The sequence below is a fragment of the Haliotis rufescens genome, unplaced genomic scaffold (genome assembly GCF_023055435.1).
Source record: "Haliotis rufescens isolate VD_foot unplaced genomic scaffold, xgHalRufe1.0.p SCAF_14, whole genome shotgun sequence".
Classification (NCBI taxonomy): domain Eukaryota; kingdom Metazoa; phylum Mollusca; class Gastropoda; order Lepetellida; family Haliotidae; genus Haliotis; species Haliotis rufescens.
In genome coordinates this window covers 23,697,102-23,717,061 of record NW_025963824.1, presented here as the reverse complement: position 1 = coordinate 23,717,061, position 19,960 = coordinate 23,697,102, and the positions used below count along the sequence as shown (strand labels likewise).

Sequence of the window (19,960 nt, the reverse complement as noted above, 5' to 3'; positions counted from 1 at the left end):
CATACATAATGGGTTTCATCGAACCAATTTTGGGAATCGAACACGCTGTTCTGCGTAACGAGCAGCCGCTTTAACCAGGAGGAATTACAACGTGTATTCAAGTATTAAAATTTGAGTGACCTTCGTAAACCGAAGCCAATGTGTGGCCAAACCCGCCTTGATCAAGGTCTAACCAAGGTTACCTATGGTTGGCCATTGTTAGCACATGTTAACTTACTCACACCAACTGAGCTCCTGGCGTGCGGTATTCTGTTTAGCGGTCTCCAAGTGACGTCATAGTTAAAACTTATTACTTTCAGTTCTAAATTAATCATGAGTAAAAACATTTAAAATTTAATGAATGTAAATAACGAGGTAATGATAGTGTTTATGTATTCTGATATGCGTAGGGCATATTTTCCTTTGGATTATTGATATAATTACTTCAGAGTCAATAACTGAACGTCGTTGGTGATTTACATCTCTGAGGTTAGACGCGTTATTTTCTTATCGTTTCAGATGCATTCAACAGAAACGGTACAATGGTAGCTTTGTCAAGCAAGTTTAGCGTAGCTTTATGAAAAGTTCAAAATTCGGCGCTTCGATAATAAATTTAATTTAAGATGTACCGTGTACCAGTGCTTACGAGACATAGATAAATCCCATTAATTAGTTTACATAAAGACATAATCATATTCCCTTGCGGATGCTAACAAATACGTTCAATGAACTTTACCCAAGTGTATTTGTATGTGCTTTTTGAATAATGCATAGAAATCTCGCGAGACTACTTTGCGTGCAGGTCACGTGTATTCTCGCGAGATGCGCCACCATTGTGACGAAGACAGGAGACAGGACGTGACAGAGTAATTGTCTGTAATTGAAACATTTTACCAAATGTGAGAATTCAAGGTCTCCCCTTGTTGATAAAGGTCGTTTACGGAACGCATGAGGAATGCTGATTAAAACTTGTAGTTATTGATTGGTAGCGTAGTCTCTGCGACATGCCCGCCTTTATTGTTCAACTTGGGATCAAGTGGCATGCGATATCATTTGAACGTTGAACTTTGTACGTTATTTCTACATCACGGGATGACTGAGTTATGGAATTAGTGTAATCTCTGAGGAAATTTCGCATAGAAACATACGCCCCCGCGAATGTCACGTCTACCTGATCAAAATTAATTACCGTAAATACTTTTTCCTAACAAGAATATTTTCAGTTACAGCTTTGCACGAATCAGAAGCCATTCTCTATAAAAAGCTCTTTTCAATTTCAAAATTCAAAATCATATGGTTAATGCAAGACCACTGGGCCACTCTTTGATCCAGGTGGCCATCACTTCGCTTCACTTCATTGAAGTGCATCACTTCAGGCTTCCCCAACCCCCAGGTGTAAAATTAAGGTGTAAAATATTCAGTTACATTCGTAACATGATGACTTAGTCACTTGAACTTACATATAGGTCCAACTTCTTTCAGGTTGTCAAAAGCGCATGCACCAGTTGTACCCAATGTTGCACACAACTGAAACATAAAAGTAGGCTGCATGACAGATATTGACCTGGAAGCAAATAAATCAAATAACAACTGCTGCAGAACATCATTTAATGTAATCGTTTGATATTTGACGCCGCACTCAATAATTAATCTATGTGACAGCGTTCGCTAAATACTCGCGTCTGGGCAAGACTAACCAGAGGTTGATATTAAGGCCAACAACCCACGCAGTCGGTGTACGATGACGTAAGCAACCAAGTCACTGAACCTGACCGTCCGATCGATTGAGTCGCCTCGTAAGACAAGCAGAGGTTGATATTAAGGGCAACAACCCACGCAGTCGGTGTACGATGACGTAAGCAACCAAGTCACTGAACCTGACCGTCCGATCGATTGAGTCGCCTCGGAAGACAAGCAGAGGTTGATATTAAGGGCAACAACCCACGCAGTCGGTGTACGATGACGTAAGCAACCAAGTCACTGAGCCTGACCGTCCGATCCATTGAGTCGCCTCGGAAGACAAGCAGAGGTTGATATTAAGGGCAACAACCCACGCAGTCGGTGTACGAGGACACGTAAGCAACCAAGTCATTGAGCCTGACCGTCCGATCCATTGAGTCGCCTCGGAAGACAAGCAGAGGTAACCTATTCGTAAACTCGTATCCCCACACAAGGCACCATTTCATGAAAAATACACAACTTTCATATAAAGCCCATTTCCATTAATATAAATGCTACATCGTTGATCGGTTTTAAAAAAAAAATACTACGGTAAACTGAAAAGGTTCTAATATCGATAGATAAATAGAAGGATAATGAAAGGAACGCTTCAATGTAATTCTCTGAAATAACTCATGTGAATAAACGGTGTTACAAAACAGTGACTGTTCCATTAATGTTACAGCAAACATATATCTACATAGTACAACATCCTGTTATGCAAGGGTTGCTGTCCAACAAATTCATATACAGTGCATAGGCTACGGTGGTATTAAGTGAAACTTGTAGCTACAGCATGGGTACTTACAAACAATGAGATCATCCATGGGAAATCTCACTTCAGGTCCTTCCCTGTCGATGTCTCATGTGTACTTACAAAGAAGGGGATAGGCTCTTCCCTGTCGATGTCTCATGTGTACTTACAAAGAAGGGGATAGGCTCTTCCCTGACGATGTTTCATGTGTACTTACAAAGAAGGGGATAGGCTCTTCCCTGTCGATGTCTCATGTGTACTTACAAAGAAGGGGATAGGCTCTTCCCTGTCGATGTCTCATGTGTACTCACAAAGAAGGGCATATGTTCTTCGCTGTCGATGTCTCATGAGTACTTACAAAGAAGGAGATAGGCCCGTTCCTGTCGATGTCTCACGTGTACTTACAAAGAAGGGGATTAGTCCCTCGTCTCTGTCCCTGTCGATGGCCTCCTGTAGAATGTCACCCCGGAGGCTGAGGTTGTCATCACTTGGCAGCAGCCTCATCTTCACCAGGCCGATCAAACCTGCCTTCTCCACTGAAGAATGTGCCTGGAAATAAAATTACCTCCCTTGGTGATGATGGTCAAGACTCCACTACATGGTTGATGAACTTAAATGTGTATTACATTCAACCTTATTCAACCCACGTTCAACCTCATCTCCCTGGGGATTATGCTTGTTAGTATGTTAGCATATTTGTTGGTTTGTTTGTTTGTGTACATGTACTTGTCGCATCCTACTTAGTACTCATACGCTGCATTGTGAACAGAAAATGTCAAAAATCATAAGCTAAACTAAGTAAGGATTGTAATGATTCAGATTAGGCCGAGGCCGAAGCAATGTGGGAACTTGACACATATTCTGGTCTAGTGGACTGGTATAATATTTACGTTCCTGTATACTTCCAAGGAAGCTGAGAATGCAATTGTATTGGAGGCCCTTTTTAGTGGAATGTTATTATTATTATTATTTTATTTTTTTGTCTTTTGTTATTTTATTGTTATCATTGGTATATATATATATATATATATATATATATATATATATATATATATATATATATATATATATATATGTATGTATGTATGTATATGTATATATATTACAGGGATACAACAGTAAACAGGTGATGATCTAATATTGCCACTTCGTACGGAACAGACATTCCATTTGGTGTCAACGATTATCGTATATTAATTCTATATCGCCTCTAAGCATCTTCTGTTACCCTAACGTCTATTAGTGATGCCCCATTCCAACACATCTCCCATTTAATTTATTCAATATTATTAATACATATTCTATGTTTCTCTTAAAACTAAAAAAACAAAGTATTTTCATTTAATTTGAACTTTTTGTATCCATCTTGCTTATCCCAACGTTTTTATACGATTTTAACGCGACCAAATGTTTGTCCTGAATAAGTTGACAGATGAGTGTTTTTACTTCCTCTCTGAACCAGTGAACATCCATCTTGTCTTCAACGGATGTCATGAATGAAGTCGTGATGCTGATTTGAGGGATTCAATTTCAAGCAAAGCTTTCGCATGAAAACCCTCACTTCTGACTGTTTAGGTGCATCAATTTCATGTTCAATCACTAGGCGCTTTTTATCGCCATCCGCGACTGGAGAAGGTAACGTCCTCATTGAATGTTAGGATTTTGTACGAAGTTTAATTGACATCTAAAACACATCGGATTATCCATAATTCAGGTTAGGCAGAGTGCAGATATATAGGGGATATGTGGCTTTCTTGTCAAAAACATGTTTCTCTTATCGAGAGACCTGACAAGAATGTTATGCCATGAGCGTATGCTGTTACTGATCTCGGCGGAGGGTAGCCTAGTGGTCATAGCGTTCGCTCGTGACGCCGAAGACCTAGGTCGATTCCTCGCATGGGTATTTCTGGTGTCCCCTGCTGTGTTATTGTTGGAATATTGCTAAAGTCGACTCACTCACTCACTCACTCTCACTGATCTTCATGGCCTTATCATGAAACCCTAAACGTCATTGACGCAAACTGGAAGAAGTTCCGACATAATGGTATCATGAAAAATTACAGTATTCATAGAAGACAATAGGTAATAGGTAAGTTTTTATGTTGGAAGAAAAAGTCATATCGTCTTAAATGTATCGAGTATATGCAGCTCCGGGTAACGACGTGTCAATGTACTGCTAAGGGATAAGATAAAGCGTTCGCTCGTCACGCCGAAGATCCGGGTTCGATTCCCAACAAAGGTAAAATGTGTGAAGCCCATTTCTCGTGTTCCCCGCCGTGATGTTGCTGAGATATTGCTTAAAGCGGCATTAACCCATACTCACTCAGTCTCTTCACGACTATATTATACCACCAAGTTGTTTGTTCTCATAACAAGACCAACAAAACATTTGCCAAGAAGGAGTTGTTGTTACATGAAGCTATGTTCTCGATATGATACAAATATAACCACTTTGACTCTTTCAATTTTTTCACAATGAATTACAAATAAATCTCACTGTATATTATATTAGGCGGTCATTTGATGTTTAGATCGTGTGCGCAGTAATAAAAGAGTTTCAGTAACTGGTTATATAACCAAGCCATATTTTGCGTTTACGTTTCAATAAACTTTTAAATATTAGGCCGCGCCCACAAGCGGGCTGCTTTCGTAGACGTTGAGACTGACTGACATTTGTCTAGTCGTTTATGTCGCTACAGTTTTTGGGTGTTAATGATTAAAAAACAATTTGTGAAGTTATTATTGTTGACTTTTTTATTTATCATAATTGACTTCAATAATTACGGGAATTGCTCCATGTGTGCAGAACATAAACACACAAAAATATTGAAGTAATTTCTAAAATAGGTATCAGACTGGTCGTATTTGAAATGTTATGTACATTCAACATTTATGTTCATAGATCAATCAAATTGTCTGCTCACCTGATCCGAACAATATCCAACAAGCCTTGCGTTGATTTCCGCCGGGTCCCACCCTTCGTCGTTGAACTTTCGGATCGCCTCGGATCTTGCGGCAAGGAGACACACAAATGTTGCATCACTCGCTGTGGTCTGAAGTACAATAATCACATGTAATATTTAGTGACACGCAACAACATGAAGATTATATTTCTCTGGAATTTTATTTTTTTAAAGTATAATCAGTCTCCTGTTGATTCACGGTCACGTGATATATTTGCATCTTAAGCCACGGGCCTGGGTCAACGGCGCTGTAATTTGCAATACAGAGTTGCGTCCCTTAGGCATGTCAAAAAGCTATAGTCGCGGGTTCGAATCTCAGAGGTGATATGATTTTGATTATACATTATATTGTACGGGTGGTCCAGTGGTTTAAGGTGCTGCCATTGGCTGTGTGGCTTTGCTTGAAACTTATGATCGTGGGTTCGAATCTCAGAGGCGTTACAATCAAGATTACTATAAAGGGAGGACCCTGACGTTCAAGGCGGAGCAATTCGCTATGCAGAGTTGTGTCCCCTTGGCACAAATTCCTCGGTGTGTTGGCGTCGTTTCGTTTTTATTCAAATCTGTGTGCCTGAAATCTTTTAAAAGAAAAACGCCTAACAACAAATGGGATTTTTGTGGCAGGCACTTTCTGTTTTTTCAACTGTCTGAAGCATATAATTTTTCAAGTATTTTCGGGAACAATGTATTTTTTTTAAATCCCAAGTCTCATTAAAGTTTTCTTTCCGACAATGAAGTTTTCAACTGCACTGATACCTGCCAAGGATACAAGTACCTATCCTTATCTACATCCTTGATATGTAAAGCAAGCGAACTACGTCACGCTCTTCTCACACATCTCTGCCACAGTATTTTTGATCCGTTGTTTCGGATTAGTTATTCCGTACATGCTCTGCTTATAAAGACAATTACAGACAAATTACGAGTACATTTTGTAGCAGAATATTAATGTCGCGCTGAAATTTCACGCCATGTATAATACGTTAATCTCGATCTGGCTTGGCTAGTAATTAAATTTAATTTTATACTTTCAAATCTGAATTTGAATTATTATAACTATAGATAACATTAAAAGAAACGAGAAAATATTTAATTTTCATACAAATGAAGACCAACAAGACTCAATCACAAGAAGAAAAGAGAAAATAAATAAAGGAATAGTTTTCACAATGAAGGATTGAATGAATCTTGTTTCCGTCGCTTCTTCAATCTAGTTTTTCAGAACACGAAAACCAGATTTGTATTCCACGCAATTAACGTTGCAATGTGCAAGCACTCCTTCAAACTTTCCGGGTTTCAAAGTCTTCCGTTGATATATATATATATAGTTCGAACTTGGCGTAAACAATCCCTGTATATGACTGCGAGTCTGCTTACCTGTATCACTCCGCCACCCATGGTCTGTTCGTTGCTGTGAAGGAAGTCGGTGGGGAGTTCTATCATCTTGCCCAGCCAGTCCATCACAATTGTCTCGAGTTCGGTGCAAGCGGGACTGGATGCCTGAGAAAACGCGTAGTTAATTTATTTACCATTTCTTTATTTTTCATTTATGAAGCATTTATGAAGCATTTATGACTTGGATAGATGCTCAGTGGCGTTAACACAATATTATTACCCTGATCAATGGATTAGTGTGCTTTGGAATTAATACACGCATGGATCTCCTCGTGTCCTATAATACACACATGGAGCTCCCCGTGTCCTATAATCCACGCATGGATCTCCTCGTGTCCTATAATACACGCATGGATCTCCTCGTGTCCTATAATACACGCATGGATCTCCTCGTGTCCTATAATACACGCATGGGTCTCCTCGTGTCCTATAATACACGCATGGATCTCCTCGTGTCCTATAATACACGCATGGATCTCCTCGTGTCCTATAATACACGCATGGATCTCCTCGTGTCCTATAATACACGCATTGATCTCCTCGTGTCCTATAATACACGCATGGATCTTCTCGTGTCCTATAATACATCTGGAGCTTCCTTAATCTCCTGTATCCTGTACTAACATGTGAATATCCCAATTAAGTTTGTTTCCTGGTCGCTTTCCTGTTCAAATTTAGTCGATTTACGTAAGCGTTAACGTGAGACGTATATGTTCAAACCGACCTCTAGAAATTCTAAAGACTACCCTTTCCTCAACAAAGTTTATCTGACAAATTAGCCAAATATCCGCGGAAATATGGCTGAATGGCTCTGGGGAATGTGACGCCATCACGTGACCGTGCTGTGAGACGGAACATACTTTCTATCACTACTCCAAGGAGGGAAACATATTTCATTTTGGGGGGTGTAAAAGATGAGGCAAAATTATGTTTTTCCAGTAATTTCTGGAACAATGCTTTTCGTCGAAAAGGTCCTACAAAAAAGGTGCAATAGTTACAATTTATGGCCTCGATAGCCAACTCAAGGCAATACATACGTACCCATGTGAAACCGAGGCATCCTATAGCGTCAGCCAGCATGTCGCCTAGCAACGACGGGAAGGAATTCAGGGCGGGAAAGTATGCGTGCATGTGCGGACTTTGCCAATGAGTTATCTGAAATAAAAATGTTTTTATTACATTTCTCTTTCTGACATTTAAGTGTTCTATTTTGCAACAAGCGATTACAGTAAAACAGCACTAGCCACATCCCAAACCTGTTATCAGCTTTCCACAGCTCACCATGTTTTTCATCTTTCTGGCCGAAATGTCTCCATGAAGGAATTGGATAGTTCTTCCAAAACAAATTTGACAGATTATACTGAAAGTATGACAAATCGTGACTCAGTTGAAAAAAATATGTTTTAAACACATAATTGGTTTCAATGAAGCGTGCAGGACATCCGTAATCTTTCTTTTCATCATAAATTTGTCTTTTAATTTCATGGCGCATTTATCAGACTTAAATTTATAATTCATAATTCACTCAAAGTTGACTTCCACAAAGAACATAAATGGATATTAAGACACGGATTTGCATTAATATATCATTGTGTATGCCTTTCAGTGAGTTGCGTTATTTGTGTTGCATCTTAGAAGCACCATCATCATTAGGATCACGTTTCAGTTATTAGATTAATCAAGGGATTGTGCAATAAAATATCTCATTATATGAATGTCATTCGCTGTGTCTTTTAAGAAAGTGATTTAACAAAAGTAATAGACACGTTTATGGTGTATTTCGACTCCTGTGTGGCGTTGATTGGGTTCCGTCGGGGTTGCTCCAGCTCATGGTGCTGTGGACTGTGTACGCGTGGGAGTTTGGTTAAATGGAGTTGTGAGTAGTAAGTCCGCTACAGTAGGGCGTGTCAGCTTGGTATGAGAGCGAAAGTGAAGTCTAATGCGTTTACCATTTGACGAAAACATGTTTCAGGTTATGATGCTGACATACCAAGTTTCGTAATCTGAGATTCGAACCCGTGGTCATTGGATTCTGGCACGACTAAGGGACGTAACTGTGTACTGCGAATTACGGTACCTTAGACTAGGTTATCCGTACCCCACATATGCATGGTTTTGATAGGTTGGAGAACATGCACACGTTTACCGTATGTGAAAGAATGGTGTTTTACGCCACAGCCAGCAATGTGACATCCACATTGCGAACTGTATATAACGTGTCGAGTCAGGCAAACCGATGGTTGATAGCATGATCATTTAACCAAGCCAGGGTCGATGACATAATACGCCAGGTTCCACGGTGTTACCATCCAATTAATATGATTTCTTTTTGACTAGCATGAGGTTACCTTTTTTGTCAGGGGATCTTCGCGAGAGTTGCTGTTTAATGGCTGTTTTTAATGGCATCATAGGTAGATTAATAGGTTTCGTTTATTTATTTCGCGATCGGTTTGAGCACATTAATAAGCTACTCTTAGATGACCCCGATTACATTGTACCTTTCTGTCTGTGTCTGTCTGTGTCTGTGTCTGTGTGCGCGCGTGTGTGTCTCGAGAACAGTATTCCAGTTATATCGCGGCGTGGAGACATGTATCACTTTGATGAAACCCGGGTATCATAATGATATCATAATATGGGTATTGGAGCCAGCAATCACAGGATACTGACTCAGATTCCCCTAAGACCCAGCACCCAAGAACATCCAGGAACAAGCAAGTTCCTGGTCCAGCTTCTGCATAACCAAATTCAACATTTCAAGATGCCATCGATGACAATCGGAGATACTCAGCACGAACTGACACGGTGATTTTGGCTTCCAAGTCCAACCGCGTTTTGAGGGAAGTACCAAAAGATGAATCATTAACTTCCACAGATTATTTTAGCTTCATCTTTTGATCTGGTTTTATTTTTCTTCCATGGTTATTTTTAGTTGTGATGATTACATGCTGTGTCATTTGGTTGGGAAGGCCGATTTGGAGAGTCTGGTGCGACAGCTGCTATTCCTTTCGTAATATTGATATGTTACATTCAGAAATAGTGATTTAGTTCTGATTGTTCAGTGATCAGGTGATTCCGCTGTATATTGTAACATGACAGATGATAAACACACAAATCAAGGGACATATTTTCCGCAACCACAAGTATCTAAAGTACTCACGGAAATGAAAAAAAACCTGTTTTTTCGATCTCAGATTTTAAATAAAAGCAGTTAATATACAAAATATATAAATATTCAAACAACTCAATTAGTACTAATTGGGCCTTGGTACAAATACAGCGTATCAAAGGTTTTTATGTCTTTTTACACGTAAAAGTGTGTAAAAATATGAACAAGAACATAGTATTGTGAAAATCTGAGCATAACCAGGTGTTAGTAGATCAAGGTGAATGTCCATGACCTATGACACCTTGACGACAGGTGAAAACAGGTGCTTGAAACCCACGTGCATGTGATTTGTCAGTGGTTAGTGATTTGTGAGTGGCATTGTGGGATAGTGAATCATCGTCAAAATATCAGAACGTAAAAGTAACATATTCCCTACTCAAACAACAACTTACATGTCATTATTATAATGTACATAAACATAGCTGTTATTTTTATTGTTGTTTTGATAACTTTTTTCCAGGCTAATTTGCATAATGCCTATAGCCTGTTTCTGCCATGTCGATTTGGACTTAGTTTTATTTTTGAATGTTGAAAGTGCCTACAAATTACCTCCTGTAAAGTACATTTTGTATTGAGCACTGAGATAAAACTAGCAAATCCAGACTAGTACTTTTCCAGTTGTTTTGTTATTTCGTATTTACATCTACGTAATGCTTTGTGTCGATTATTAAATCCAGCAAAACAGGGTTTTTTTCATTTCCATGAGTACTTTAGTGTTTTTGTAAATATACTGAACAGCATTGAAAACGCACCACCATGAAAATGGATGTATTTTTATCCGGGCTTAAGTCATATGGAAATATATAAGTGAATGAGTAATATACGACGTTCTGGACGAAGCATGAAGAAGAACAGCTCGTCAAAACACATTCCTAATTTTTTTGTGAGCGACATCGCCAAAACGCAACACATTGCGTGCACATCATGGAAAACGTGTTTTGTTTCACGGGAAGCATGCAGAATAGGGCTATAAAAGACAGACTTTTAAAAGCCACATCACTTGTTGCTGCAGACGTAAAGGGTACTGACACAAGAAATGCCAAGATTAACAGCAGAGGAACGTGAACGTGCCCTTGGCATGCTTCAAGTTTGTACGTCAAGTAGAGTCGTTGCACAACGGTTTCAATGTCATCATTCAACAGTCCTCAGGCTACTGAGCAGATACCAGCAGACAAGAACCACAAGAGATCGACCATTTCCGGGTCAACGTCGTGTAACTACACCACATCAGGATCGCCATATTGTTCGTCGGCATCTTCGTGATCGTACACTTCCGGCTACCAGGACTGCAGCAACCGTACAAGGACGACGGGGTTTGATCAGCGCTGACACCGTACGTCGATGTCTTCGCTCAGCAGGGCTACGTGCTCGACGTCCATATGTTGGACCCATACTCACTGATCGACATCGAAATGAACGTCTGCGTTGGGCCAAAAGGCATCGTCATTGGAGATTGCGGCAGTGGCATTGTGTGCTGTTCTCTGATGAGTCCCTTTTTCATTTAAGGAATGCTGACGGTCGACTGCGAGTGTGGAGTCGACGGGGAGAACGTTACCACAATGACTGCGTTGTCATAACCATCGAACAGAGCTCCATGTTTGTCGTGGAAGAGTTAATGCCCTTTACTACAGGAATAACATATTGGCAAATCACGTCATCCCATTCTTTCGTCAGCACCAGGATATGCACACCTTCCAGCAAGATAATGCAAGAGCGCACACAGCACATGTTTCAACACAGTACCTAGCGAACAATGATGTGCCTCTGCTTTGATGGCCAGCCCTGTCACCCGATCTATCGCTAATTGAACATCTATGGGATTACCTGGGTCAACGCCTCTCACGTCGTCCGCAAGTACAGAACCTGAGAGAACTTGAAGATACACTACGTCAAGAGTGGAATGCCCCAGAACACTATTCGCAGACTTATTCCATCAATGAAAAGACGTTGCATGGCCTGTGTTGCTTCCAATGGCGGACATACCAGATATTGACTTTTCATTTTAACCCTATGTGTCTTCCTTACACTGATGACATAAATGTTATTACTGTGTGGTATTCCTGTTTCCTTTGTGGTCTTTCTTAATAATCCGTCTATGTCTGTTCTAATTAAAATCGGTCATTGCTCAAGTTGTGTTTGTAATATTTAAAGATTTATACCTGGTGCGTTTTCAATGCTGTTCAGTATATTAACTCATAAAATCATTTTTTTAATAAAATATCATGACGAAGCTAAAGAAATCGTTCATATCATAAGAGTGACAGACAGATGATCAGTATTAATACGCGTGTGAAAAACCCGATTTACTCAAGTGCCCAAAAATTTAGTTAAGGGGTGAATATATAGTTCCTTTAAAAAAGTATATTCGTCAACTCGATTAGATTTGATTCTGTTTATTATTCATGATTTCCTCAGTTAAGTGTACAGAAAATCAATTTCAAACATCCTCATTGCAATGTTGATCAATACCTGATGAAGCCGTGAGTTGGGTTTGGTCTTGGGAGTGTGTTTGTGTTTGGAGGGGGAGGGGAGGTGTTTGTGTGTGACGGTTGTTCCTACATTTATTTGAGATCTGAAACTACCAATGACACAATTCGCGTAACTTTATAACACACCACACCCGTCTCCTTAGTGTTCATAAACAATTTACAAAAAAAACATAATCTCAGATTTTTCTCGTTTGTAAAGTAGCCACGCATGATCCATAAACAAGGTTACGAAAAAAACATTAAACCGCTTATTGATTTATCAAACGCTGATTTTCCGACAAAGACTTAAGCTAAAATAGCATATCATATCGAGAAAAAAGGGACTACATCTTATTAGTCAGAGTCTGACAAGGTAACATGATTGAGCGTAGGAATACGAGCGAGTGCCATTGCGGAAGCTTCCCTAATACATGTGTGATGGGATTGTGAGCTGGCAAGTCTCGCCGAGTCTAGCGTGCATCGCTACGCGACATAAATCTAGATTTCCTTGTCATCTAAGCATTATACAAATCTCCTTCATATCAGCGCTGTTTTCTTTGTAAGCTTGTTTCCAAACAATATATTGATGAAGATTCCATTGAGGCCTTCTCTGTCAAGTCAAGCAGACGACAATATGTTTACCATGGCAATGATACTGTCTCGATATGGGGGCCTATTTCATTAGCTATCCTCTTGGGGGGACCTCGACAAATAAATCACTCGGACAAAAATAAATGTGGCTTCAAATATATTTGGCATCGATAAATGTTTGAGACATATCATATTTTTCCTTGCGGCATGTTCTGGGAGGCGAGGATGACCCAGTGGCCTCATTGGCTGTGCAGAGTTGCGTACCCTAGCTGTGTAAGGAGCTGCTGGTTCTGATTATCAACCTTTTATGACAGCAGCATTTACCATTTACAATAGTAGTGCACATCTACAAATCTCGTTTTATTACTTCAGTATTTCACGAGCAGTAAGATGAGAAGCAGTGATTCATGAATGAAATATGGCTCAAAGCGGCTTACCCTATGGCTTACCCTGTGGCTCACCCTGTGGGAATTCCAGGACGGATGCCTAGCGCACTATTATCCCATCGATAGAGCCGACTAATGCCGATATATTGTATGACGGGTTGAGGTAAAGTGAAAAGTTGGTTTGCTGGTTTGTTGCTTAATGCGGCACTCGGCAATATTCCAGCTACATGACGGCGGTCTGTAAATAATCGAGTTTGGACCAGACAGTCCAGTGATTAATATATTGAGCATAGATCCACTCAATTGGAATCGATGACATGCATCAACCAAGTCAGCGAGCCTTTTACGTCTTTTACGACAAGCATAGTCGCCTTTTACGGCAAGCATGGGTTGCTGAAGACCTATTCCACCCTGGATCTTCACGGGTCAAAAGCGAAAAGGTTTAACGTCGCATTTAAGACTATTGCACTTACATAGTGACGTGTGTGTCTGTGTCTGTCTGTGTGTGTTGTATGTATGTGTCTATGTCTGTGTGGCTCTGTGTGTATGTGTGTGTGTGTGTGGGGGGGGGGGGGGGGGGGGGGGGGCGCTGCCTGTACCTGTTTTAGTGCTACCCCATGAGATATTCTCTGCCGCAGTTTAATATTGATACCCTACTCAGACACAGTACACTCACTCCGAGCCGACCAGTCCTTGTTTTCTCCCTTAAATGTCACGCGCCAGGCAGGGTAACAACAAGTACCATCTTTTGATGTATTTTGGTAAGAGTGACCTTCTGCTCTCCGGTCAGACGTTCTGTCCACTAGACCACGGAGACGGTCCGGATGGTATTGCTTGCTGACTAATCAGGAATGTGTAGTCTATGACCTTGCCGATTGTGTGTCGTCGTACCCCAACGGTGTGGCTCATGATATCAATCACTGGTTTTTATGGTCAAGACTCGATTATTTACAGGTCGCCGTGATAAGCTCGGATATTGCTGCGGCGGTCTAAAAACATTCATGTTCATATGCCCTTACTAACACGGCGTTGTGCAGAACTTGCTTATGCATTAATTACAAACTGCTGGCCAGACTAGGTAATTTGGTTGAATGCTTGGATCTTTGTGTATTCGAGACTCGATTGTTTACAGGCCATGACGATCCGAGGTAGAATAGGTCTTCAGCAACCCATACTTGCCGTAAAAGGCGACTGTGCTTGTCTTAAAAGGCGACTAACGGGATCGGGTGGTCAGGCTCGCTGACTTGGTTGATGCATGCCATCGATCCCAATTGCATGGATCGATGCTCGTTATGCCAATCACTGGATTGTCTGGTCCAGACTCGATTATATACAGACCGCCGTCATATAGCTGGGATATTGCTGAGTGCGGCGTTAAACAAACAAACAAACAGACCATCGACATATAGCTGAAAAAATACAACAAACAAACAAACAAACAATACGAACCCCGGGCATGATGACCCTCTCGATGTCCTTGAAGACGTCCTCCCACTTCTCGCCATGTTCTGGGGCAGAAGACGGCACCAACTTCGTCATATACCCAGGGGAGACGTCGGGGAACACACGACGACTGCGTATATCCTGCAGGTAGTCTGCGATATAGTCCACCATCTCTTTACCTGAAACACAGGGGATAATTGTTTATAATTAACATACTCCCGAACAACGATATGCCCGAAACAATCTCATCTAAATCAGATTTTAGTGTTCTATTAGTGTTCACAAAGCCCTCATATCCCATGACAGGTCACGTCAGATTGACCTTTCGTACTTTGACCGACCAATGAAAAGACCTACTACAGGTCGACAATAAACAACTAGAAAGCAGTTTTGTCGAGTTTTATATTGCACTGGTTTCAAAATGTCGACTTCCATTCCAGACTACGCTTTGAAAAAATAATTGGACAAAGTCTAATATATGGCCGAGATTGTATGACAGAATTCTCAGGGGCTATGGAAAGTCTCTTCCGTTTGGAATCCCATTTAAACGAGAGATGCACGATAAGTTAGACGGAATCCGCCGTGCAGGCCGTTACTGTTGTTTTGAATACTCCGTGTTAACCCTTTTCTGGTTGGGTTATTAGAAACCGAAATTGCTACTGTTTCCTATGACCTTATAGAATGCCCGAAATAGTTTCCCATGACCTCATAAAATGCCCGAAATAGTTTCCCATGACCTCATAAAATGCCCGAAATAGTTTCCCATGACCTCATAGAATGCCCGAAATTGTTTCCCATGACCTCATAAAATGCCCGAAATAGTTTCCCATGACCTCATAAAATGCCCGAAATAGTTTCCCATGACCTCATAGAATGCCCGAAATTGTTTCCCATGACCTCATAAAATGCCCGAAATAGTTTCCCATGACCTCATAAAATGCCCGAAATTGTTTCCAGTGACTTCATAGAATGCCCGAAACTGTTTCTCATGACCTCATAGAATGCGATTATTTAAAGGCTGTCGTGAGTGATATATCTGGAATATTACTGAAAGCGGCGTAAAACCATACTCACTCACTCACTCACTCACTCACTCACTCACTTACAGAAAGCTCGAAACAGCTTCCCGTTACCTCACAGAATGTCCGATAGTGTTTCCCATTACCTCATAGAAAGCTCTGGCCACAAACAAACATTGAAATTCCTTAGAACTGACTGACTCAGTTAGAACTGATTGTATGTTGCTTCACACCGCAGTTAGCAATGTTCCAGCTATATCACGGGCGCCTGTAACTAATCGAATCTGGTCCAAGCAGACCAGAGGTTAACAGCATCATCATCCAATGCCCTTGGAGTGCGACGCAAGCAATCACCCTAGTTACCGAACCCGTCGCCTAAACAAGGTATAAAGGGCTGATTGTTTTAACCGGGGTCTCCCTGGGTCTCAGGGTCTCGGGGTCGCAGTGTACAGTGTCAAACTGCCCTCATTTCTCACACGTTACTACATTGTTTCTCTCCTCTGTCAACAGTCGGCGAGACGGAAAAACTCCGAGAAAAAAACAACAAACTATCACTTCCGCGGTAGAATTGCCAAAACTAAACAGCTGATCTTTGAAACACGGGAAAGAAATCTTCAGGAAAACATTAGTGTTTCTCAGGAAAAAGTATTCAGGAAACACTCCTCGACAAATTGCGCGGTGTTTTCCTTGTGAAACTGATAACACACAGCTGAGACAGGTTGGGGAACGCGGGATCTTATAATTAACAGGACAGACACAGGGAGACGTGCTCAGATTGACAATTACCGCTGTGCACAACTGTTTTAAACACCAATAGTTTGAAGGGACAAAAACATAAACCGGGATAAAGGGAGGTTTAGGTTTGTAACATATTCAGGCGGACGAAATGTTGGATACAATTTGTTATATTTTCAAAAAGTGGGACGCTAGTTTAGGACCGAAGGGGGCTGGTAAATACGCTGAATAAAACAGACGGCCTGCTAGAGGTTTTGGACAGAAAGCCGACATGCTATGGAAGATACTAATATAGGAATCGGGTGGTCAAAATGGAGATACCGCCTGTCACAATTGCATATGCTTTTCATAATATTTATGAGTATGTTGCCAATTATAAATAAAATCCGGTATGTGATCGATATATTTCTGCAAACAGAAAGTAAAATATAAACTGCCTTAATTTATATGTTGGAATGGCAATACCTACTATCAGTTTACTGGATTCATGACATTGTTACAAGTCAGCCTGGTGCCCATCTGTCTCAATGAATGTTTGCACTGATCTGTGTTCGTGTGAGCGCGCTGTGTAATAATTGTCACAGGGAACATCTAAGAGCAGCTGGTACGGTCATGATTGAATTAGTGATCGCTGATTGGGTGAACGACAGATATCTCAATTCTTAAATTCCGCTCATAGGAATTGTGAATTTCCGGGGGGATTTCGCAAGGATTCCGCAGCTACACGCTATTGATTCTTGTCAATTTTGGAACGGTCATTTTTACCATAAATTGCTCAATACAGGACCTTTACTATTTTAAAGGCCCATGACAATTTGATAATAATTAGTTACCTAAGTGATATAAATAACAAATCTATGGCAAGTAATGGCGACAAAGTTAGCAGCAGCAGTAGTAGTGGTAGTAGTAGTAGTAGTAGTAGTAGTAGTAGTAGTAGTGAGTGAGTTTGGTTTTACGCCGCTTTTAGCAATATTCCAGCAATATCACGGCGGAGTAGTAGTAGTAGTAGTAGTAGTAGTGGTGGTGGTGGTGGTGGTTGCTTCTATTATTATAGTAGTAGCTACCGTTGTATCATAAGTAGCAGTACCAGTAGCAATAGTAGCTGTAGCAATAGCTAAAGGAGCAGTAGCAATAGTAGCAGTAGTAGTATTAGCAATAGTAGCAACAGTAGCAATACAAATAGAAGCAGTAGCAGTCGTCGTTGCAATAGCAGCAGTAGCAGCTGTAGCAGTACCAGAAGTACGAGTTGCAGTAGTAGAAATAGTAGTAGTGGCAGCAGTAGTGACAGTAGTAACTGTAGCGGTAAAACATCCAACAATAATAGCAGCAGAAACAAGAACGTTACTCAAGCATTGCAGTAACATGTCACATGTCATGTATTAAATATAGCGTCAAAATCGTTCCCTTTCATTGATCAAAGTGCAGGTGAACGATACGTTAGGCGTAGATCTACATGTGTTTTTGTTTCCGCTACACGACGTATATTATGCACGTACTGTCTGCCGTCTATTCACAACTGTGACAACCCCAAGTGGTAACATTTGTGATTAATTAAGCTGAACGATTCTATTAAGGCGCCGAATATCTTCATCATGGGTGTTAGGCGATACGTCTAGCTCTTTAAGATATGTCCTTCAAACGTCAAGAAACGCACTGGAATAAATTGCCCTATCTAGAACAACCCAGCTCGTATGGCCAGTCTGGGAACGATCATTATCCCAAATCGTGTCTTTATTTTCAATAAATCAAGCGTAGAAGAACGTACGGGGCGTAACGCTAGTATGACCTTCGCCATTTTGGCTTTATCCGCCATCTTGCAACCTTGTCATCAAGTTCCCGTATGTCACTTTGAAATATTGGATCGGCTCTTACTGAAACGAACCGAAATAATCCTGGCTTCTTAATTGGAATACGGACGGCGGCCGGCCCGATTTCTCCTCGAAAGGGTTTAAACCTGCGGCAAAATGATAAGAAGTCTTCAAATGATATTTGTCTCGGGCAGTGATCTTCTCCCTGATTGATTGCGCGTCTTAGACGGGAGAATACGGACACGGAATCCCGCTGACAATTGAATGGTCTTTCCAAATCCTATCACATAATATTGGGCTCGTTCCTCGTTTTATTCCACTCAACTCTGAGGAGTCCTTAAGACTGGATTTCTGGCCTTTGCTGATTAAATATAAAATATGAGGTGCGTTATGAAAGGTAGACCCACGTGTGGGGGTGCGGGGGTAGAAGAGAGCAAGACATTTGACCGCTTAGTCGACTTTTATTCTCATCACACACATTGGAGGATAAAACGTATCATTGAACAAGTCACGATGGCGTGAACCTAAATTTATGCCCTCGTTGTCATGGACGAAATTTTATCCCTTCAATTCTCACATAGTCTTCGAATTACCTAGGTCTAAGATCTGAGACATCTTATTTTTAGTGACGTGTTTTAGTCAGCCAGGCTGACACTAGTGAATATATACGGGGTATGCTCAGTGAAGGGTCTCAGTGGTAAGACCACCCACCGTCTGTATAAAACCTGTCACAGCATTACTTATTTCCCCGTCGCGGACCGAAACAAAATCGGTCCCATCCTTTTTTGACATTTTAACATTATAGTTTTTATATTCTATATTTTGTTCTATTTATTTGCATGCGCAATTCGATATTAGTTATTTTCCGTTCCGATTAGTTGAAAAAACTATGTAAAATTGGGATTGAATCCGAGAAATCGTCTTACCTTTGACTGAGAATGAATATTGTTTTTTATCTTGTTTCCTTTCAACATTATAAATAACTGTTTCACCTAAGCTGACGGGTTAGGGGTTCGCCGAAGCGTATGAGGTCATTCACTGTTACGTGACGTCATCTTGTTGTAGAGAGGGTCATGTCTGTGTCACGACGGTGAGTGTTCATGTACAGATGAAGTCCTTCGGGAAATTACTCTTAAACTTTTCATGTCGATAAACATTGACTGAGTATTCGATGACAGAAATGTTAACATTTGAAACTTCCGGCTGACGCCGCCGGTTCCAAATGAATTTTCCGGGCATCAATGCAACAATAACACCCGGAAATCCGGTGGGGGGGGGGGGGGGGGGGGGGGGTGAGAAGGGAAAGGGGGGGGGGGTGCGCCTGAGGGAGGGGGTATGTACTAGGTAAGCATGGTTGCAAGAACACAGAGCGAATAAAGCTGTATATGGTCGACAGTTAATCAATCTTCAGTCTGAAAAATACCTTTTAAATAAATACGAAGTATCATCTCCACTGCCCCAAAATGGACACTGCTAACAATTTGTAAAGTAAGCCCATTTCGTCTGGAAGGATTGCGTGCATGGTACATGTCAG

At 40.9% G+C, this 19,960-nt stretch overlaps 1 protein-coding gene across 2 annotated transcripts in view; it reads right to left on the bottom strand.

Annotated features, from left to right (window-relative positions):
* The window catches only part of LOC124131219 (histidine decarboxylase-like), a 101,848-nt gene that overhangs the window by 19,051 nt on the left and 62,837 nt on the right, over positions 1 to 19,960 (bottom strand). For both annotated transcript variants that reach the window (XM_046494328.2, XM_046494329.2), the window contains exons 2-7: positions 14,871 to 15,043; positions 7,852 to 7,965; positions 6,793 to 6,915; positions 5,377 to 5,505; positions 2,858 to 3,001; positions 1,440 to 1,506 (exon numbers count right to left, since the gene is read on the bottom strand). In XM_046494328.2, coding sequence (XP_046350284.1) covers positions 1,440 to 1,506; positions 2,858 to 3,001; positions 5,377 to 5,505; positions 6,793 to 6,915; positions 7,852 to 7,965; positions 14,871 to 15,043 — 750 coding nt within the window. The remainder of the gene's footprint in view (positions 1 to 1,439; positions 1,507 to 2,857; positions 3,002 to 5,376; positions 5,506 to 6,792; positions 6,916 to 7,851; positions 7,966 to 14,870; positions 15,044 to 19,960) is intronic.